The sequence below is a fragment of the Lepisosteus platostomus genome, chromosome 3 (genome assembly GCF_059453375.1).
Source record: "Lepisosteus platostomus isolate fLepPlt1 chromosome 3, fLepPlt1.hap1, whole genome shotgun sequence".
Classification (NCBI taxonomy): Eukaryota; Metazoa; Chordata; class Actinopteri; order Semionotiformes; family Lepisosteidae; genus Lepisosteus; species Lepisosteus platostomus.
In genome coordinates this window covers 8,160,212-8,183,800 of record NC_142613.1, presented here as the reverse complement: position 1 = coordinate 8,183,800, position 23,589 = coordinate 8,160,212, and the positions used below count along the sequence as shown (strand labels likewise).

General features: G+C 38.5%; 2 protein-coding genes across 4 annotated transcripts in view; both read left to right on the top strand.

Moving 5' to 3' along the window:
* The first annotated feature begins 856 nt into the window (after window positions 1–856).
* gghl (gamma-glutamyl hydrolase like) lies at window positions 857–12,494 on the top strand. The gene is made up of 9 exons (XM_088624202.1): window positions 857–1,117; window positions 2,245–2,359; window positions 2,514–2,564; window positions 3,943–4,027; window positions 4,815–4,953; window positions 6,322–6,428; window positions 6,735–6,828; window positions 7,958–8,095; window positions 11,538–12,494. Exons 1-9 carry the CDS (start codon window positions 1,015–1,017, stop codon window positions 11,654–11,656), a joined length of 951 nt encoding a protein of 316 aa, XP_088480328.1. The 5' UTR covers window positions 857–1,014; the 3' UTR covers window positions 11,657–12,494.
* Window positions 12,495–12,803: 309 nt separating this feature from the next.
* Window positions 12,804–23,589, top strand: part of rnf122 (ring finger protein 122) — a 32,443-nt gene continuing 21,657 nt past the window's right edge. Inside the window, exon 1 of one of the 3 annotated variants that reach the window (XM_088624205.1) lies at window positions 12,804–13,025. Coding sequence is in view for 2 of the 3 variants with exons in the window: in XM_088624204.1 (XP_088480330.1) it covers window positions 13,331–13,355 (25 nt within the window). In the remaining variant the exon portion in view is untranslated. The other 2 variants (XM_088624204.1, XM_088624203.1) reach the window with 2 other exon arrangements.

Below are 23,589 nucleotides of genomic sequence, written 5' to 3'. Positions count from 1 at the left end.
AGATCTTGTGTGTCTCCTACGTGGAAGCTGCACTTCACTGGTAGATAATGTTAGTCACTTCATACACTGCATGTGAAGCCTTTTCTGAGACAGAAAGCACACTACAAATTAGATAATTTATTATAGTATTCAATATTATTTGACAAAAAAATTAACTTGCACATACTGTACCATGTAGATAGAATCAATGTGGAAACAATCGTATAAAATCAGTCTCACACCTTTGACTATCCATACAAAAAACTGCAATACATTCCTGAAAATAACTAGGTTTATGTTTTTTTCATAGCTACATCAATGCCTTACTATGTTACAATTAACCAGCCATTCGAATACTTTCATTCTTTGTAACACAATGCTATACATTTATTAGGTGGATTATTTTCAGTTTGCTTAACTTATTTACCATCACATGCCACCTTCCATTTGCTAGTGAAAAGAAATGATCAACGGAAACTTTACTAAAATCGATCTGGTAAAAATGTAGTACGGCGTAGTTAAGCTGTGTGGCGTACTGTACGTCCTTTGCAATTCATTTTAAGTTGACGCCATGAAAAGTTTATATTATAATCACTGGGAGATTTTAAAAAATGCAATGTATGTATACGGTATACACGCAATGAAGTTTCAAATATCTAAGCCAACAGGACAGTGTCGGCCTTAGTGACTTCACTGAACAAAACATTCGGTATGCAGAAGTACCTAATATCTACTTCTTTCCGTAAAAAGAGAAAAGGATCTTATTTAGCATTACTTCTCAATCATATTTGTCAGCCTTATTGTTTTCCGTGACAGAGCTGAAGGACAAAACGGAACAGAAAGCAAAAGCAGAAACGGAAGCTGATACCGAGGATATTCCCGAGTTTACGTCACCCGCACACGGGTTCACGTGCCTCGGCTGTGCTTCGAACCGCTCCACTTTGCTTTATGGAGAGAGTAACTGCAGACTCTGATTTCAATACCTCGGGTTTCAACATTTTAACAAGGCATTTGAAACGAAGGAGGTAAAAAGAAATGCGCGGTCTCTATGTGCTTCTGTTCCTGACAGTCGGCTATGTGTGTGACGCCCTACCGGCCGCGTACCTCAAAGATCCTGTCAACGACAGACCGATTATCGGTAGGTACCGGTCTATCAGTGCTGCAGTGTACGAATGTGGTTTATACACAGTATTGTTTTTCACGATTAATGAATATTGAATAAGACCAAAACAGCTACAATAAACCTAAATGTAATAATACTGTTTCATTATTAAAAGTGTTATTGGAGTGCAGAAATGTTAAGTTAATTTTCTTTTAATTTGATTTTAGGAGAAAATACGTTTTAATGTATTTAATGTATGCATGGGAGGTTTCAAACTTTGCAGACTGCATTGATTATGTTTTGACATACTAATCACGATGTCTTCGACTTTTTTGTATTTTTCATACAGGACAGATGTGCAGCCCATTTTCTTTCAAAGATTCTTGACTTGTCCACTTTCTGAAAATTCCTTAAACCCCAATATCTCACTCATGCTTGCTGACAAATTTACAAGTTCAGGTGGTTTCATTTAAGGAAATGTATTCACACTCCATAACTGATTTAAATTGGATTTAAATTCAGTTGGATGTTAAACTGTTCATTAAAGTTCATTAAACAGACAACAAAACAAAGCATAAAGAAATTGTTCATGGGAACACAACATTTTAATAAAATAGGAGACATAAGAATCACATTTATTCTGTTTCCTGGTTTACTTTAGTTGTTCATTATCCAAGTAACTGTTATATCTTGTTTTGGAAAATGCTACGACCCTCACATCACTCTGCAGTTCAACCTGTTTGCCCGCAAGGCCTGTAAATTAAGAAACTAGTTTACACAAGTGGGATTGTGTCCCAGTAGTTAACACAATGTTGTAACATTTTTTCTAAAGGAAAAAAAAACTTTTACAGTTTTATCAGTAAATACTGATTGGTAGGCAGTTGAGTCTGTGAAACCATAAAACAAACAATATTACAACAACAGGCTGGAATGGCAATTCAGCATTTGAAAACTGCTTTGAGGGAGTGTGTGTATGTGAGAAAAGACATAGTACAATAAGAACAAGAGGAACAGTTGTTAGATGTTTCTGAGAATCAAAACTGTGATGAGGGTAATGAAATGCTCCTCCCAGCCCTATCCAAAGAAAAATAGAAAACATTAGGATATCGAAGTGCTCAAATGAGGGTTTATAACCACATTCCATGGTCTTCCTGTCTCATTAGGCATTTTGACCCAGGAAGTAGTAGACGATGAAATGAAGCCCTATGGAAAGACATATATCCCCGCATCGTATGTGAAATACTTGGAGTCTGCTGGGAGCAGAGTGATGCCTGTCAGGTAAAACGATACTCTCCAGTAATGTGTAGGCTGTGAGGACTCTACTTGTGTACTACAGAATGTGTTATGTACATTACAAGCATTAATAAAATTGGATTTGAATTGGATTCGGAGTGTGTCAGTGACGTTGTTTTTTTCTGTATTTTTTATTTAGATTGAATCTGACATTTGCTGACTATGAAAAGATCTTCAATTCAATAAATGGGTATGTGTATAGAAATTTCTTGAGACGTACAATACCTGAAAGGCAGGTGATAACACTAATAAGCTGAACAGACTAATAATAAACAACACACTTGTCTTGTTCTTTCATTCAATTCTTAACTGAATATGCTGTTAAGTGGTATACAAGCCTGTTTGTGTTTGATTTTCATAATAGAAAGTCTATTTTTTTTTAATTCAACTTAACCAATTGACCTGGTTAAGTTACTAAATCAGTAATGTTACTGACAGATGCAAGAGGGAACACAAAGAGACAAAAAAAATGTATGTTGCTGGGAACAGCGTTTTCTGGCAGGCTGTCCCTTTTGGTTTACTTATTCCTGGCAACAGGCGATTGTTTTATGACAAATGCAGAATCGCCAATTATGTCGGCGATTACTCCTGCATGTACTCATGCAATTTGGAACAGCTAATTGTGTCCTTATATTAATCCCCATATCAACAATGGGGAATTAAGAAGTGGAGACATGTTACTCTGACCTGCTCCTACGTTGAGCCGTGCATCTCTTGATAAATATTATAAGCTCCCCAGTGATACAGAGGTGGTGCAGTGCTGTTTGGAGGAGAGGCACATTCTTCTTGAGCTTCTCTAACTGCGAGCCTGCAGATGCCCATCACAGATCACAGGGGTCTCTGTTTCACTATGACCCGAGAAAGCCCTGGCTGATTAACGCTAGCCCCACCCCCTCTTACTGTACCTACTTCCCTTATTATCCCACATGGGAAATCTGCTTTGCAGACAGGTACAAGCCATAACACATTACCTCACACATTAAACACAATATGAAACCATTAACAAGTAAGTAACATGCATGCATAAGATAAAAAAATACATAGCAGCTTTTGGCACAATATAGAAGAAATCAGGTCATCGGTGTGTGAAATAGATACCTACACTACATGCATGATAAAAAATAAATACAGTAAAATGTATCAATCAGTTGAAAAATTAAGCAGGTTAGTAGCTATTGGAATAAAGGATAACTTGGTTCTATTGCACTGAAATCTAGGTGGTCTAAATTGATGCCCTGAGGCTTCCTTGAGCTCAGGGTCACTGTGCAAGAGGTGGTCCTGACAGTTAACGATTATATTGGCCTTCAGTGCTGAGCCACTCATGTGCTGCTGTGTGGAGAATCCAAGTCACAACCAGCTTGTGAAATAGGTAAAACACGTAGTGAATCGTTTGGCTCCCACAACGTTGTACTGCTGGTGAGTTAATAAAATTGTGTGATATTTAAGATGCCTCATGAGTTTCATCACATCCTTTGGGGGTTTTAAAACTAAGAGAAATGCAAAAAACATTTGGTGGTGTGTGCTTATTGTAAACTGTGGAGACAAATCTTCTTCTTCCTCTCATACAGGATGCTGTTTATTGGGGGTGCTGTTGATTTAGAGACCTCAGATTTTGCAAAAGCTGCTATCATTTTTTACCAGCTGGCTCTAAAGGTAAGCAGATCTGTTGCATATCAGAACGAGGGTTTTCAATATGAGAACACACATGCTTTCATCACTGTCCCCCTCCATCTCACACAAGGAAAGTCCTGAGATACACCTTTCATTTTGCCTTGAGGGTTTGTTGTGAAACCATTGAGTTTTGCATTTCTTCATATTTGTTATTTTGGTGCAGCACAAACTCTTATCAAGTCAGTGGTTCCCAGTCCTGCTCTTAGTGACCCCCACACCTGCTGGTTTTTGTTCCAGCCAAGCCTTCAGTTACACAATCAAACCCTTCATTGACTTAATCATATTAAGATATATTTTAACTGTTTGTTCCCAGCTCATAAACATGTGTGGTGTAAATGAAATAAAATCCCAAACTTGTGACTAGAAACACAATGCAAATACTAAATTGAAGCAACTTCTTAGATCAAGTAGGTCTTCAGTTATCCGATGAAGGCAGGCTGGAATGAAAAGCAGCAGCTGTGTGGACCAGGAGCAGGACTGGGAACAACAGGATCTAGTTTTGCCTTTTGTTTGGTACCTAAATGGCAAATGAATGTGGTTGCACAGTATGGTCTTTATGTATAATCCGCTTCCCGGTGTTTGGTGGTTATTATTTTAACTCTAAGAACAACAACTTTGTCGTTTTAAAAATAAAAACACCCTACTTACAATACAGTATAGTGTAAGAGAATTCCTCTATTAATTTAGCTCAAATATGATTTTACTATTTGCAAGGACCTTGTTTAACTGACCTTTTAATTCTAGAAGCTGTTTTCTCTGTCCTGTCCAGGCCTATGACTCAGGAGACTATTTTCCCATGTGGGGGACATGTCTGGGGCACCAGCTACTGACTGTGTTAGTAGCCAAAGAGAACCTCCTAACCAAGACGCCTGCAGAAAACCTGGCTTTGCCTCTCAACCTGACAACCGGTATGCAGATCAAAGGACTAGACTTGCTGGACTTTCTTATTCTTTACAATTAGGCTGTACTCTTTTTCACTTTCACATTAAGCATGACCTTTCATACAACTGATTGCTGTGCCCTTGCATCTTGTTTAACAATCAGTTTTGGCTATCTGTTTTTTAAAAGTTTTTTTATTTTTAGAGGAGATATTCTTTGTGACCTAAACAGAAGATCGTTCACTCTCCTTCCTCTTCACTCCTGTGAAAGGGGATTTACTACAAAATTACAACAAAAATATGCACGTTACTGTAGTTGCAAAATCATAAAAAATTGAAAAATAAGTTAAACTAATAGATGTGTAGCTTTTCTTTTTAGATTGACTCTCTAAACCCATTAGCTTATATCTGTTCACTTCAGGTGCATGTAAAGTGTATGTAACGGCCAGTTCACTGAAAATGTGTTCTTTTGTTAAATGAATGTTGTACCTCTCCTGCAGTAACACAGAGTGCTTTACTTGTGTGATATCCTGAGTTTGTTTTCTGGTGAAATGGAAACTCAATGACAGGAAAATTGACTTGACCAGCTGTTGAATCTTAGAATCTGTCAGAATCATGAACTGATTTTTGAGAATGAAGAACATTTCACAGGGATGGCACAGAAAGAGCTCTAAGTAGAAAGCCTATATTATGGTAAAATCATTTAATGAGTTTTTTCTTAGAACATACAACTTATCTGTCATCCCTGTATTTCATGAAAAAAAGAGACAAAAATACTGCATTCTGCCATGAGATGGTGCCACATGTACCAGTTCGTCTCTCGAGCAAGCCTACAGTGTTGTTTTTTTTTCCAGACAGTGCTAGACTGCCTTATCAAGTGAGGCATTGAGTGACCTTACTACCCATGCATCTGCGCAGGTCTGAAAAGTCACAGAGGTGTTAAAAAAGGTGTTAAAAAATTTGCAGGAACGGCCTGCTTTGAACTCCCACTCTGTTATCTGAAAAAATAAAATGAGGAAATGTGCACACATTGGGGATTTTATATTTAGAGATAGCATAAACCTCCTCACAGCAGTTAGCTGGCACACAACAAGCTTGCTTCCTGAAAATGACTGAATGATAAATTAGTTCAGCAGGGTTTTCAGTAAGGGGATAGGTGTGCCTTGACATAGCTAAATATATAAAGCCTATTGCTGCATTATAGTTTTTTCCAAGATCTATAAAAAACTATATTTTCAATTTTCTATTTTTAATGTGTTGTACCTCTCTTGTCTTATCTTATAATGTGCTTTGGCTGTAAGTACCAAATGAAACTCTGTATCACCAGCCTACTTTAGCTGAAAGAAATCTGTTGCCAATCAGTTTAATTATCTCATTTTCTTTTTTCTTCCTCTTCAGCCGCAAAATCCAGCCGTGTGTTTGAGAATTTTCCACATGAAACTTTGAAGGCTTTGACCCAGGAGCCGCTGACTGGAAATTTCCATCACTATGGCGTGACTTTTGAGGTTAATGTCCAAGGATTGGGTAGTGTTTTGCCAGAGAGGACGAGACACTCAGAGGGAATCTGCTTCAGTTTAAACTTAAACAATGCTGTGCTAATTCTCACAGTCAAAACTGAAAGAAACATAGTGTTGCTGATGAATATATCCCCACTGTCTCTTTCTTTTTGATCACTGACCTTTGAGTTGTGTTGCACATTGTGCAGATAGTAAATCAAATTTTGAAGATGAGAAGTTCATCTATTATTAAGTGTGTATTGAAGCTGATCTTGGAGAGCTGTGTGTCCTCATTTTATGGTTTTGTTTTCACAGACATTTAAAGGCAATGAAAAATTGGAACAATTCTTTTCCATCCTGTCCACAAACATAGCAGAAAATGGCGTGAAGTTCGTTTCCACAATGGAAGGTACAGTAATTTCGTGAAGTGCTTATGCAGTTCTGTTTCACTGTGAGCTGTTATGATGTTGAAGTTAATGCTAGAAGAAAGAATAATACAGTATAAGTATATATTGTATAATTATTCCAAGAAAATCATTATAATGTTTTGTTTAAACACAGAAAAAAATGAAACTGTAATTTGAGTTTTGTAAAAATATTGTGACACAATAAACACGACTTGATCTTGAATTTTCAAGACTAGAATGTGAATAGAGAAGTCAAGTCAACTTTGCTCACAATCTATAAAGTCATGAAAAAAGCTTACACCTTTCTTAATATTATATAGCAATCTCCCTTTTCTCCCCAAGTAGACATAAATGCCAGTAAAATGAAGGAGCAGTAACACACTGTAATGAAAGGGAAAAACAATATTTTACAAATGTGTTGATGAAATACGTACTTAAGACATGACCTGATTTCTGAACATGTCATTGCATTGAAGCAAGGCGGAACTTTTGGCTATTCTGAAATGTATAATAATGTCATAATGTTGAATTTTTAGAAATGGCTGGTACCCTATGGTTCTCTTTCACACTGTTGGGCTGTGATTCAGTTGTCATGATCTCTTCCCATGCTACTAGATAGGGTTTGGCGCCTTCAATACATACATTTTACCTAAACCGTTGGAGACATTTTTCCACTTCCTCTTAAAAGATAGTCAGGAGTCTGTTAAAAGACGTATTTATTTCATGCACATGAGAGTGAAACACACAGAGTTGCTCGGTGTATTTTTCTCCAAGTGATTAAATTAGAACTGTCCTTAAATATACTTTTCTGTTCTCTACCACGCTTCCCTCTGCTTATTAGATTGACAGCATTCCAAGATCACGCTCTTGAAATCCTCTTCCCTATTTGCCAAAGATAACTTCTTTTAACACAACTGGTTACTTAGTTTCGTAGCATGCGTTTCTATATGACTCGATATAGAATTACATACAGTAATAGCCCTTGTGTGCAGCATTCTTCATTCAAGTTCAAACCAGCTCCGGATGTCCACCTTATAAAGTACTGCAGCGTCAGCAGAAAATGTACAAAGTCCACAGAGACCCTCTCAACATAACGTAACTAATTTTTTTCTTTAACAATCCTCTACTTAGGAAAGAAATATCCATTTTATGGAGTCCAGTGGCACCCAGAGGTCAATCGGTTCGAATGGGACCCAAAGGTGCAATATCCACATTCGAGGAATGCAGTTCGAGTGTCGTCTTTACTGGCAGAGTTCTTTGTCAATGAAGGTAATTTGGGTTACATACAAGGAGATTTAAGCACTATCGGAGAACATATAGAGATCTTTGTATTATAAAACATTTGCATATTGTCGTACATGCAAACATAATACAGTATAAAGGCACAACTGCACAGATGAATCAAAAGTATTTACTAGTGTTTTCGTTGATTATAAAATATAACGGTATTGCGAACTTTGTTTTAAAGTTAATATCACTTAACTTATATTAAATATGCACTCATCCAAATTGCTTATGTATGTATGAATGGGCTATGGGTATAAAAGTACAGTGTGGTACACTCAATGTCAAGCACATGATGTCAAGCACTGAAAAAAATAGAACTCTCAAATCTATCACGTGTTTAAAACGGATATTGCAGAAAATGTGACAAAAATACAGGTTCAATAAGTTTTCAGTGTGAAACAGGACACACCACCGTAAAAAAAAATGTTCTGTAATTGCTACTGGTGTTCCCTGAGCAATAATGGAATCCTGGAGCTGTATACAGTACGTGTATTCCTGACCAGTCTCTGGCCAGATCGGATTTTCCGCCATTCTTCCTGTGCCAGCTGGCGAAGGCTGTGCAGTCGAAATGCTCTCTTGTTGATGGCAATGGTGAATTGGTCCCACAGGTATTCTGTTGGACTCAGATCAGACACTGCTTTCTTGAAGTTTTTCCACTGTAATTCTCGCACTGTGCGATCTTGCTAGAAAATCAGTACTTCTTGACTGGGTTGAGTCTAAACTGGTGGGTCAAAGACTTGGTCAGTATATTGCTGATCAGTACAGTTGCCCTCAGTCTGGCCCAGAGGCATTCTTGTGTTAAGGAGTTTCCTCCCCCCTCATCACACCTCCATCCGAACCCACAGGCTGGCTTGAGCAACACAGGGCTCAGCAATGTAATGCCTTCTGTCAGGTCTGGGAAACATGAAATGGCATTTATCCCTGGGGAAAAACACATGTTTCACCACTCCCTCTGCTGCCACCCCAGATGCTTTGTGGTCTACAGTTTCATTTCTCAGATGCTAACATTACCCCTTGACATCTGAGAATGTTGGTTATTTTCCTTCAGTTGGATGGGTTGGTTTTCCCTAGAATGTCTTGTGTTGTAGCCACTACAGCCTGATATCAATAACACGGATGGATTAAATGGGTGTGATGGTCCTAGACTGGTGTGATGGCACATTCACCAGCTACAACCACTGTATCTCTTCTTCTGATACACCCAGACTGTGTGCCTTTCTGGATGTAGCCTGTTTACCAAGATGACTGTTTCCTGCTTTCTCTGGACCACCTGCTTTTTCAACTGCTTTTTGCATGTGCACATATCTTTAATCTTTTTTTGCCTTAATTAAAATCATACAAACCATTGACATGTTAAATGGTTTATCAAAATGAATCTTTATTTTATTCTCATTTTGGCAATTTTAGCTCATACATTTTTGATAAAATCCAAAACCTCTGTCTTTATTCATTCTGAGGCATATTGTTGATTTCTTCTTTGGGAAACGGCCCAGTAAAAGATGCGTTTCATTCATGTAGCATTGCCCTTTCTTCGTCATAAGATTCCCATTATTCTCTCTAAAACGATTTCATTCTGGGCTGTTCTTTTGCTGTTAAAAATCCTTCAGTATTGAGCTCAGAATTTTGTTATCCCAATAAACAGTAGTGCCCAAGCAATTAACAAACCTCTCTGCTCATTATATAAAATGTAAATTGCCCATCCAGGACTAAGTTTCTTTCAGATGATGGATGGATAATTATGTATGTGCCCGATGACCTATTTATGAAAACTTAGATTGTTTCATTTTTATGGTGCATCAGTAGATATAGTCTTCAAAGGAAATGGAATAAGTCAGAAAGAAGAAATACATGTGGAAATAAAGCAGTTTCCCTATGCTTGGCATGTCAGCTGTCACCTGAGAATTCATACCGTGACAGCATCTAAGAAGAATACAGCCCAGATCTTTTCATCACAATACAAAACGGATATTGTCTGCAGAGCTTGAAGGGATAAAAGTAAGAGAAATACTACAACAGAATGCGTAAGGAAACATTTTTTTCACTGGATCACTTTCTCTGGGAGCACTCTTTGTGGAATTCAGATTATTTTTTAGGTGGTTACTCTAACACTATTTTTGGATGCACTTTGAAGCACAAATGCATGGAAGCACACACAGTAAACCAATGACAAAAGTGTGAATTTCTTTAATTCGAGGACTTTTTGACTACATCCAAGGCTTTGGAGCCAAGTAAATTAAAATTGGTTAAGTACTGGAGAGACAGTATGGGGAGACTGTTTTCCTAAGAGCTGGCTTATTCACTGTGGAGAAAGACGAAGGACATTTTGCTGGCAATATCCACTCTCTTTTTCCTGCTGTTCCATTCATAGGAACTGCTTTTTATCTTGAAGCGTCCCATAGTGGCTTCAATCACTGGAGGATGACACACGCTATTTGAAAACCCTTCTTTAATATTGCTCACAGCGTGGTATAAAATGAAATTATACTACAAATTGTGTTTCTCTGTTACATCATGTAATTATTGTCTTAAGACATGTGACTTGGAGAAACAAGAAAACAGAACAATTAAAGATTCGAAGGGCAAAAGTGTGAAAATCTTTTCAGAGATGTAGACAAGCCCCTTTTTATCCATTCATTCAGTTTCTAACTTCTGTATCCAGGAGCCTATCCCAGTGAGTGCAAGGCAGGGTACAGCCTGGATGGGACGCCATTTGATTGCTGGGCACACACAAACACCAAGGCCAATTTTCATATTACTAAGCACTTGCTGCAGACACGATGAGGACTTACTCCAAGAGTAAGATTAGTCAACATCCTGTGCAGTTCCTTCAGAAAACAAACTCTTACTTATATTTCACACTTCTCTTTTTCTGGCTTTCCGGTTTACACAGCAGTGTTTGTGCTTTGTTTACCTTCTTCAGTGATCAATTCTGCTTCAGCTGTCAATTCTGCTCTCAGGCACCATTTGATTTGGTTGACCTTTGATCATATAAACATCCAAATGGCACCAAATTATGTAATGTGTGACAGAGGAAAGATCACAGCACTGTCTGTCTGCAGAATAACACAAAGGGATATTGCACATCTGAAAGAGAGAATCACATGAGCCATGTGGTTTTTTGGCAATAGGGTTGGATGTTTCAAAGACACCAATATTTGTTTTTTCATATAACACGCCTTACTCTGCTTTCTATTGTAATATTTTGGTATAACAAGCTTATTAATTGATAATTCAATTACATTGATGAGAAACTGGTGGTGCTATACAGTACATTTGACTTGTAATGGATAGAAAGTTCGACTGCAAAGTTCAAGCTTTGAAAAGTGAACATTGTGAATCAGTGCTGAGACTCAGTAATATTACAGTACATAGTAAAATGTGACTTGAATCTGACGTGAAGTTTCCCCTCTTGTCTTGATAACAGCCAGGAAGAGTTCCCATCACTTCTCCAATCCTGAAGATGAAGAGGCAGCACTGATGTACAATTATGTTCCCATGTTTACTAGCGCGTTCACCAGCTACAACCAGGTCTACTTCTTCTGATACACCCAGACAGAACTCAGATATCCTCAGTCTGCACTTCCTCAGGTCTCAACTACACAGTTTGATGGAGCAAAAAGGAGACATGCAATTCAGAATTCCATTCCATAAAATTGGGATCTTTTTATTCCAGAAGTTCAGTTTGGGATTGACCAGTATAGTTGTGTGCACACTTCCGTCTTTAATACGTTTGTACTCTCAAACATGCCACTCTGTCTAAGCAATGATTCTCATTCAGCAGAGATGTGGGGTGACTCATTAAAACTCAGGGATGCAGAACTAGCAGGGTCAGACTAACTCTGCCTTTCTTGGTTTAATCTTTACACATGTACTTTTTTTTACTCTTTACTATTTGGCTGTATTTTAGAATGGGGGATGCAAAAGTTGGTTTTCTTGGGTATTTTATGATGACACAATGTTGCCATTTTAAGGCTGGTCACTTGGTATTATGGAAAAATAGCTAACCTGATGACTACAGTACATTTCTGATGATAGCCAATGCACTGCATTTCCACTAAACCTGTAACAATAACAAGCTGCCAAAATACTTTTATTACTTTATTCCTATGTTTACTGCAAAATAATTAAAATGTGTTCTCAAAAAGGTTGGACTGTGGTGTTAGAAAGTACTTGCATTAAATTATGTTCTTTCCAAGTGTATTTCTGTACAACTATGTGTCAAATACTAGTTTGTGGAGGGAATGAGTTTGTGCTCATTTGCTCTTAAATTATGTACTGTTTTTTCCCCTCCGGTGTGTGATTTTATTAGTTACTTTTACTCTTAAGTAAAGTGCATTTGGAAATTGAGACTGTTTTAAAAATAAAAACGTTTGAATTAACATCTGTATTATAGTTATACCGTAAACACTTCTGTTCTGTTCCCATCTAAAAGTCTGATTAGACTGGTGCACAGAATAATCCTTCTTCTGAACTTTTTACAATTGCGCGAGTGGTAACAAAGAAGTAGCGCTTTGCATACCTACTGACCTAACACGTCCGAGCGACTCATGTACAGCCTTTAATAACTGTAGATAAATTGATTAACAGAAGAGCAGTAGTTCACCCCCACATTGCTGAAGGCGGGGTCCCGTGAAAGGACATTCCACGCAAAAGATGAACAATAGGCAGGGGAGGATTGGTTGATGAGAATGCCCTTCACCCGCCGTTGGGCGGAGGTGGAGAAGAAAGCAAACGAGCTTTTGTGTGTGTCAGTACTGGCTGTTACTTGATACCGAAGCGGAGTCGAGTGCAGAGTGTTAACAAAAGACTGTTTCATAGCCGAAGGAAAAAAAAAAAGGAAACTGGATCATCGATGGTGTTTGTAACACTAAACAAATCGAATGACACCTTTCCACGAGCACAGTAACTCTAGGTAAAAATATCGGAATTATCGTGAGAGGCGATAACAACTACAGCACGGGCTCGGATATTTTTTTCTCTCCCTTTCTTTACCCCCTGTTGTCTTAGGAGTGTAATATTCAAGAAGGTGTATCACTGCAGCTTTTTTTTTCTCGTTTCACGACTTCCGCGGCACTGGGGAAAAAAAGAGAAATCTACCCCATGTATAGACCTTGACGAGCGTGTGGCGAATTGAAGGAGCTGCTTAACTGGGGGTGGGGGTTCTTTGTTTATAAACAATTTCTTCTCCCACCGCCGAGAAGTATCAGTGATTTATTGATGCACCCGTTCCAGTGGTGTAACGGTGAGAAGTCTGTTTCTTATGGTTTGCAGCTTGTTCTGTGTCAATTTTTTTTTTTTGGTTTTGAGATGTATTTTTATGTTGTAATTTTTCTAGCATTTTTCTTCATCTAACATTTAGGTCTCGCGTTGGCTGCGTCAACGCTTGAGGTATTTGGGGCACGATGAAGTGTAGCTCGTATTTAATTAATCATTCATTAATCCCTGAAAGGGGGATAGCTAATTATGTGGGGTTTATTTGCCTGTAGTAGTCATGGTTATCTTTCTGTTGCTGTTGATGCATTTTAATGCTTAAACCACGAAATGTAATTAGGTGTCATTTAGTACACGGTTTCTCACGCGTAAGATTTTCCATGCGTTATTCGCATATGCGCTTATTTCTTCTTTTTATTCGTCCGTTTCGGTTGTTTTGTTTTAATTCGCGTCATGGACTGTATGGATTTAAAGCTTTTGAAATGTTAAAACCTTCGTGGTGTGTAAAACAGCTTGTTTCTGATGTCCCTGTAAGCAGTTAGTTGGTCAGACCTCCCGCTGCGAGGCTTTCGGAGAGCATGTCACCCTTTTTTAAGAAGTACTTAAAGAACTTAAAAGTTTTTATTTAATTTACTATCCGCCAGCTTTCCGAGCGGTGAACTGTTCACGGAGGCAGCGAAACCCTTTTTCGTTTTCATTTCTGTTGTCGCTGTGCTTGGACGACTCCAGCTCACAGCACACCTATTTTTGTTTTTGTCAATCAAACATTTACATATCTTTTAATTCTTATTACTAAGTAGTTTTAAGATGCGTTGCCACCTCAAGAAATTAAGTAGGAAAACTAAAGGAATGAAATCCTCTTTATACCTTCAAAACCTAACATCTCATTGACTGACCCATATATATATACATATAAATAGACCTTTGAAACGTGGGTGTATTTTTCAGTACAATTGCACGCAAGACACTTTTTGGAGACTTTAAAATTCGTACGCCTGCGCCATTTCCCCCCACTTCATTATTAAATGCTTGCCGATTCTTTATTTTTGTTTCCATTCAGTTTTTTAACTTTTTGGTGATCATTATCTAACACTCCTTAGACGATTAAGTCAAAAAGGATACATTAGCAGCGTACACGGCGTAAGGCAGATTTAGAGGTAATGGCGACTAATTCTCTCACTCTGCAACCGTATCATTTGAGGCATCGAGGGGGAAAAAGCATCGAGTTAGACCGAGATCATTTAGCCTGGGTTTTGTCTAGCCTGATTTTGCTGAGGTAGCAGTGCAAAACGAAGTAGCCGATTACTTGGAACTTCATCGAACCCCCGTGTGCGGAAATGTCTATTAGTTACCTGTCAATACCTGCCGGTATTGGACAAGTCCAATTTTAGTTGGACTGCCAGTCTTTCAAGCGACACCACTCCAGTTTCTACTCGCTAAATTGAATGAAAGTACCTGCATATCGGAGTGCCCGTTGGGTACTTCACACCTCTTCCACTTCCATCAAAACCAAGGCCACACCTTTTGTGTTAATGAATTCTTTAGTTTTTCCAATGATGACGCTTCGTGCTTAAGTGTCCCTGCTTAGTGCAGTTAACCATGTTGATTACTGGCCCAGTTAATATAAAAAGATTAAATGGTTTGTACTCAAGATCAAGTTTGGTTTTTTTTGCATGCGCAGGGCCTGCATTTAGTGATTCTAACACAACCTTCATTCCTGGATCATCTGACTCTCATTCTCAAGACATTTCCTAATTAACTGATTAACCAATATAAAGGGCAAAATCTTACTGCTACTGCTTAGTTCTGAATGGGTTTAAACAGCTGACCTTTTTAAATCCAGGAAAAGAAAAGCTTTCAGGAAGTGTCCAGACAAGATTTGGGGATCACTTAGCAACTAGTGAACAATTAAGTGTAGCCAGCTGAAAGACAACTTGTGACTCTTATCTTCTTATGTCTACTTCAATCAATAATGAGGTCTCTCAAGTTAATGGAGAGTGTGTTGCAATGTGCCTGGAGTTTTATGCCACTGGTTTGGCAACAAATTGCACTGATCCTTGGAGGAACTCGGTGAGCAGCCTTTATCCTCAGTGCCTGGTGGACTGTGCTGAAATGGGGTTTTGCATAGACGAATATAAAAACCTGCTTGAATTTCGTGGTATCGTATCTCTGAGAGCATTGGTTTCTCCCTTTACGAGGATGTGGGCAGCAAAGTTCCTGAAATAGCATTTTACCTAGATACAGCTCAGTCTCGTGATACAGTGTGATGAAGGGGAGGCCCCCATCTATATAAAAAAAAGCATTTGGGGTCTCCCTTTGTCTAAGTCAGGTAATTATACTGTGCCTGATCCCATAGCTGTGTCGGCCTGAGCTTCTATCTGCAGACTAATTCATACCGATTCAAACTTGAGGTGATCTTTTTAGAGGTATTCTAGTGTCCATGCATTAGAGTGTATAGTAGGTCTTGTCACAATCATGGTTTTTATTTGTTTATTCAAAGAAGCCGGTCTTTTCCTTTGAAATGTTGCCGTCCAAACTGTTCTGGTGTACTTGATATTGAATACTGTATATATGCTACAATTCGGGTTTAACTGTTTAATTATTTCAGATTTGGGCATTAAAGATGTTTTCTATGTATGAGCTTTATATCTGAATTTATAGCTTGATTCTCTGGAGGTTTGGGTAAACATTGATCATTTCACACCAGAAACCTTCTGTGGAGTGTGCATTTAATGTATCCTTTATTAACTTAATAGTGTTTCTGTTACAGTTCTTTATATGTTTGATGTAATGTTTAACCGAGCTTTTACTGTTTCTTGGCTCAACCCCTTTGATGGTCGCAAAATCTGTATAAGACTGCAAGTTTTTTTTTCTTATGTTACCGTTTGAAGCTTGTAGTTTATGTGACACTCCTGTTGCAGAAGTCTGTGTAACACAGATGCAGACAATAGCTGAAGTGTGGATTAGTGTTTTGTGAGGTAGAATCAATACACTGCCCATTGTTAAAAACAACTTTCACTTTGTAAGATATATAAGGAAGTAAAGTCTTGCAGGATATGTGGGTATAAGGCCCGTGGTGTGCCAGCAATGTGCTAGAGCATAGAAAAAAGAGACAGGTGATTTTAGAGTTCCCCTACGTCCCATATGTAGTCTGTGTGGAGGGAGTCCACTTGAAATTGCTTGTTTTATCTTTTCTGGGTCTAAAAACATGAAGCTGTCACTAGAAGCAGTATTCCAATCAACACAGTAAAACTGCTCTACGCCATCTTTGCATTATTCATATTGGGTTTGGTAGGCAAACAATTGGCAGTCATGCTCGTGCTTCAGTTTTCTTTGGTATTATTTGCTGGGTTATTATGCAATTAAGTGATAAACCAGATATGATTTTCTAAGAGCTCAGTGGCTCATCATTATTAAAAAAAAAAAAAATTGGTAAAGTGAGTATGAAAAATGCTGTTCCTTTCTGGATTAAGGTGACTCTTTCCTAGTAGATACAATCCCGATTAATCAAAATATCATTTGGACTTGTACAAGAGGCAGGCTGCTCTTCTTCTTAACCTCGTTTGAATTGTAGAATGCACAAAAGTTTTTAAAAAAAACAGGGTGGGGGTTAAACTATAAAAACGAACTTTCTGTTTAAAACTTTAACTCATTCCGGAACCAACTAAGGCTCTTGTCTGGTGTAAATTAGATGTTGTTTTACTGATGAAGTGAGCAGGTTTGTACAAAGGCTTCTATTTCAGCTAAAACAGTCAGGGCCTAGTGATTCAATGTTGGTGAACTGGAAATGTAAAAACGAATGGATATTTGAACGAAAAAGGGTGAACATGCACTTCCTTCCTTCCTAAGTCCTACACATTTCATTCCATGGTGCAGTTTTATTAATAATTATTTACAGGTACTGGACATAAAATAGAAACACCTGGGTTAGCGTCCTGAGGGACATTAAGTACTATATACTGAATGCAAGGTCTAACACACAAGTGTGACTCAGGCCAATCTTTTCTGGCTCCATCAACTTGGCAGTATTGGACTTTTTTATGGAAAAATGGTTCCGTATCCATCCTGCAGAATTCCAGACTGGTAGACTGTGTGCAACAGCATGTTCATACGGTATTGAATGTACATGATGATCCCACACCCTATTAAGTGAAGTTACTTTGGTGTTTCATTTTATTATCTACTTCTTGTATTTCGGTATTTGAATTTCCAAAATTGGCTCCTCCCTTCCTCTGCCGGTCAAAACATTTTGGCAAAACGTCTTTGCTGGAACTGCAGGACTGAATATTCACTTTTATTTTCAACTAGTCCTTGGGCACCCTTACATTTCAGATTCACTGTAGTACAGAATCACGGTAGGGATTTTTCTGAGTTGCTGTGCTTCTTAGTGGGTGTGTGATCTTTGTTTACAGATTTGAAGTTAAGTCGGTTCATCAAACAAAGACAAGCAGCCATATATACTATATTGCCGACAGATTTCTGGAAGGCTTTTAAAGGACCTGACGTCTTCAGCGATCTGCATGCTATTAAAGGCAGATCAAACGATGTCATGTAGCAACAAAGCAAGTAACATGACTAGTTTAATTATTCACCACAATAACATTTGCAAGGAGTGCTGGGGCTTTAGAAATACCCCAAAATATTGCATGGTCTTATTTTGTCTTCCAAAGCTTTCGACCAGTTAATACTTAATGGAAGCAGCATTATATCCCTTTTGTTTCATTTCAGTGCATATACAGTAGTATGAAGAGAAATAATCAAGGAAGCAGTTGTGTGGAGTTGGATGCCACAGGAGATGCTAAACTACTCTTGAACTTTGCATCATCTTCAAATGACTTACACTTTTTTTAAAAGTTCTGCTATCGGATTTTCACAGGACAAAGCCTGCTGTTCACATTTTCTGTACCACATCCTGGGCATAAACTAGTTTCATGTTGTACCAACAAGATGTCCACTCTTAGTGTACCTCAGGAGCACCAATGACACTTCTCTTTTGAAGTTTGAGCTGTGATTTAAGAACTAATGGAACAGCATTCATGGCAAAAGGCAATCAACGCTAGAAAGATGGCAGTGAATCACAAAGAGTCCTCCACAGCTGGTGGAGGGAAGGAAATGGACAGCAGCAGTCTGTACAGTTAATAGTTTCTTTGTCAGGTTACAGTATATTGTGTATTGATGACACAGATAATGGATTTGGTGGTGGTGGGTTATATGCACCTCTTTTTTTTTCCTGCAGGTTTCAAGCTATGACCAATTGTTCTGAACACCAGCTCTCATCAAAGGGATACGTCTAGGTCCTGACTTTACTCATCAGGTTACATTAAATTAAAAAACAAACAAACAAGTGTTTATGATTATCGTAGATCTCTTTCCTGTTCTTGGGCTCTTTGTTGTCTCTCACCTGAGTTTCCAATTGGACTTCAAGCTTGAAATACTATTTACTAGTTTACTTGCCTTGGTGCTCACTCGGCGATTGTGCCTCTGTTTTTATTCTGGGAACCAACACCAAAATATGTTTTGCATTCTCTTTTGCCTGGGAAGAAAATAGATTACCTGAAAATAGAAATTATATCATATCCATTTATAACACATCTGTCATCCTGGGCTAATAGGTCTTCTGGATCTCGTTCTTTCCAATCTCAATTACTTTAATAACATTTATTTTATATAGTGCCTTTCATGGTATATCATATGAAATTGTGGGCCGGTGTAATTATGCAAGCTCCTAAACCTAAAGAGGTAGAGTTTCCAGGATTGGAAAGCATTTATACAGTACATTGATCTTAACCCACTTCCTGTCTAGAGTGAGGGAGCCTATGAGTTTGTGTGTGATTTTGCTTTAATTTTTAATTACGCCTTTATATTAATCTTGAGCTGAAAACAAGCACATTGCATAGGGGGAAAAATAGGTTACCATGAAAGCTAGCCAGTGAAGAGTTAAAGTAGACCAGTTTTGTTTCTCAGTTCATTCCTTATGCATTTACCTTCAAAACTTAAAATAAAATTCAAAATCCTCTTGGGCTTTTTAATATTTGATAAAGGATTCTGCCGAATGGAGTTTGTACTTTAGTCTGTGTGTGTGGAAGAGCACTTCAGACCTTTCACTTAAGGGTTTTTGAGGAAAGAAATGCTGGAAAGCTTTTCAGTGGCTCCAAATTAGCCAAGGACCGCTGAAAAGAGAATGTCTATACAGATAGTCTTTAAAGAGGCTTTTTTTGTAAGGTGGGATGTCTTTTTGCACAATGTTGGAAAAACCAAGGTAAAGCTCTACATTGTACCTTTATTGAGTGACTTCTTGGACACAGTGCAGGGTTTAGTGTATTGTTTTAGACCCCAGATCTGTTTTTAAGGTGACATGGGTCACTTGGGTCAGAAGAAAGTCCAAGCTTTGCCCCTCAATCGTCTGTGAATCACAAATGTGTCAGTTCGTGGTGGGTTTGTATTTGCTTAGGGGATTTAAGTCGATAAAACTGCTTAATGACCAAAACAAATACACCTACTGGAGATATCCAGTTTCAAAAAAATCAAAACATTGCTTTACTGTATGAATTTTAAAGTGGTACTATTTGTGGCAGAAAGTTTCTTCTGAACAAAAACAAGTTAATCAATTGTGCCATCTGTCCCACAGAGGGGCTGAATTTCAGATCCACTGTAAATTCACGAGGCCAGCGAGCCGTGCCCAGCACTCATCTGTAGACTTTTGCACGAACGTGTAGGCACGGGATACGGTTCGGTGTGATTCAGAATCCACTTATTTCAGTCTAAATCTCCATCGGGGGGGGGGGGGCTATCATAGGCTGCAGTGATTAGTGTTTAGCATTTTCTTTGACTCGCCACCATTTGAAAATCTGGCAGTCGCTTGAGAACAATATTACAGGGCTCCTGCAGGAGTAGGAACATTCAAAATAATGCCAGCAAATGTCTAATTCTTGCTATTTAGACATGTTTAATGTTTGTGGTTTTTCTTAAATCTGAAAAAGAGGAATATTAAAATATAAATCTGACGCACTCAGTATTACATTTTCAATGACTACGATTTTAAACAGCTGCTGAAAGAACTTAGAAAATTACTCGTCTCAGATTGTTTTTTCAGTCCTCACGAACCTCCAGGATGTTTGTCGATACAGAATTACCACGCCTGTTTTAAGTCTTCGGATGTCAGACATCTGAGTAGGATTAAGGGCTGCTGGCCTGTAGGTGGGCCTAGATTTCAAGAGGAAAGGTAGTGAAATGAGTGTCTTTTATGAGCAGGCGTGGATAGACTGGCTCATGCAGAGGCCTGGCTGTTGCAAAGTTTCTTTTCACTGTTAGGATGCATTGCCATGGCAACACCAATTCTTTCCAGGGATTGGGAATGTAGGTGACTGGTGAATGTCTTTCTGGAGATGCAGTGCCACTCTGCCACCCTCTGCCTTCAGATAGCTTTGTAGATCACTGAATCCCTTTATCTCTCCACACCTGTTTTTTTCCTGAGTGCTCTATTCTGTGTGACTTTATGTGGGAAAGCTTTAGGGTGGGGTCCCAAATGCTGTGCAGAAATGATCCATTATCTTGGGCCCCAAGCAGATCATCTGAAAACTTACTTTTTGGGACATTTTGTTCGCCAAAGTAAGAGAAAGTGATGAGAAATCAATGGTTTTATTTTTGTCCTGCAACATTTTAAAAGATTAGAAAATCCAGCCCAATGATCAAATAACTAAGGGTGCTAAGAATGCTCCAAGAAATTGTCAGGAGATGCATCTATGGTTCTTCATTTTCAAAATTCAGCACATGATGGAAAAGTGATAAGAAGGGTCATTCGTCATCCAGGAGTGTTTGCACAATGGTAAATCTGGTTTCTGTAATTGTACCATGCAGTTTCCCCATTAGGTTTTTTGTTTCACTAGGGTGAGGGATAAACAGGGCTTTCTGAAATGACAGATGCCCATGACACCTGTGTTATGACTCAGGGGCTGTGAATCGTCCCACACATCCTTGCAAACACAAGGGATGAATTAACTAGTTTCATTGCTTTCCCTCTGGAGTTCCATTTCATTCTAGGCTGAGATTTTCAGATAAAAGAAATGAGAGCTTTTTTGGAATGGCTGGGGATTTTTAACTAGCTTCTATTTAATCTGAAACCATGACTCACGTCTATACATAAATCAGAAAGGTTGTTTAATTAGCAGTTGGATAAACATCTGATTTTGGGGAGGCTTTTTAATTCATACTGGTTTCCTGTCGCAGTGTAAATGCGATGGATTGTGATAGGAAAGATTGTTAAAGTGAGTGTTTCGGCTTCAGGAGGCAGGCATCTCACTAGCTGGAGTAGAAGGTCTCCAAGATGAGGAAGGGAATGGAAAAGGCAAAGTAATTCATGTCGGACTGAAAGCACAATGAAGCTTCCTTTGAACACAGATGTACATAATTACACTGACCGGTTGAACAAAAAGAACCACGACAAACTGAACAGCTTCTTAAAATGCTAAAGATTTTCTTTATTGATTGGGGGGGTGGGGGGTATATGCAGGGTAGTTTTTAATGGGGAAAATAATTGCTTTGCATTCTGTGAATCTAGTTTTGGAAGCTCCAGTATTGATCCTGAAGTGTCACAGTGTCTTAGATGGGGAGTTACATTTTCTTTGGCTCATTAATAATAATTAAATTTCCTTTAGTCTGGAAAAATGATCTTGGGAAGAGTACAAACATGCAAAAGCCCGAGCCATGCTGAATGTAGCAACCCAGTGCTGAAAAGGCAGAATGATAAGTAGGACTTTTTCTATTTATATTATTTGTGTATGGTAAAATGGCTGCACTAAAATGAATTTGGTGGAAACTATATTTGTAGATTACTACAAAGCTCAGTCTTACTGTGCCAGGTGTCCAGAATAAGTACAGTTCCCATGGAAGTTCTTCTTGAAGTGCATGCAGGCAGTTTGTCTCACTAATACTGTTAACTTGATTAACTTTTAAAATCCCTTGGTGGAAAATTAGGCTGTAATTCCCGGTCTTCTTTATCCTTCAGGGAGAAAACCCATTTTGTTAGCTACACCTCTTTTCTCCTGCCACATGGTTTTTTTGCTGCGGATCCAGCCGATGTGGGAGATGATCACAGGGCAGGCGGCAGCGATGCACATGCTGGCCTTGAGTGTGCCGCGCTTTGCTGTTGACGTTGTTTGATGTGCTCTTGTGTGAATATTGGAAAACTGCTGGTAATTTGCTTCACGGCATGAGATCTTTTGCATCAATAAATTCATACAGGAAGCTTGCTGGACTGTAAGTGACAGCAGCAGTAGTAGTAGCGTGCGCTTCTAATTAGTTCAGTTCCATTTCAGCAGTTTTGTATGCGTACAACTCATTTTTGTCCATATCTGACCTTTTTGTTGCCCGACGTGTGTCTTGGAGGCTGTTTTCTGCGTGGAAATCCAACTGTCACATACAGATATACTGCTGGGAGCAACAGTTATTGGAATAACACCTTTGCTTCTGTTTTGGTTTTTCTTTAACATGAAAACAAGTTGCAGTCATTGAAAGACTTAGAAAAAGCATGTAGCTAAATGCGGGTTAGGACACTCAATAACTGTGGATTGCATTGATGATTTTATAGGAAGGTTAACATTTTTTTGCCACTGTTAATGATTTTTTTTTATTCTATGCCTGACTGAATGCCAGTGTGTTACTGTTTGACTAAGGGTTAGATGTTATCGATCAAGTTATTGTTTTGTTCATGTCCTAAATATAGATCCTTTAAAAAAATATATTTACAGTATGGCTTATGTTCTTTAAAGGCCACTGGTGAACCCAGAGTTGAGAGGTTTTATTTAACAGTAATATGATATAAAGTCAAGCTAAGAGAACCATTATTGTACTGTTTGTACAGTATATAATAGGCAATTTAAGTCTGCTTCTAAGAACATATGACGTTTACAAATGAGAAGAAGTCGTTGGGCTCATCTGGCCTGTTTTGTATTAGCTAGGATCTCATCCAGCTGTTTGGTGAGAGCCAGGGTATCTACTTCTATCACATGGCTGGGTACCTTGTTCCACACTCACACAAGATTGTGTGATAAGTGCCTTCTGTTCTCGGTTTAAAATGCACTTTCACATAGCTTCCACTTGTATCCTCTGGTTAGTCCCACTGTTGATACTGATGAATTCCACTCCACCTGGAGTGGACCTTGTCAGCACCTGGGAAGGCTCTGAATATTAAGATTGGTTCCCCCACATGGTCCTCTGTATTCTAGAGTTTCTGCCAATCTAGGACATTCATTTAAGCTTGATTAAGA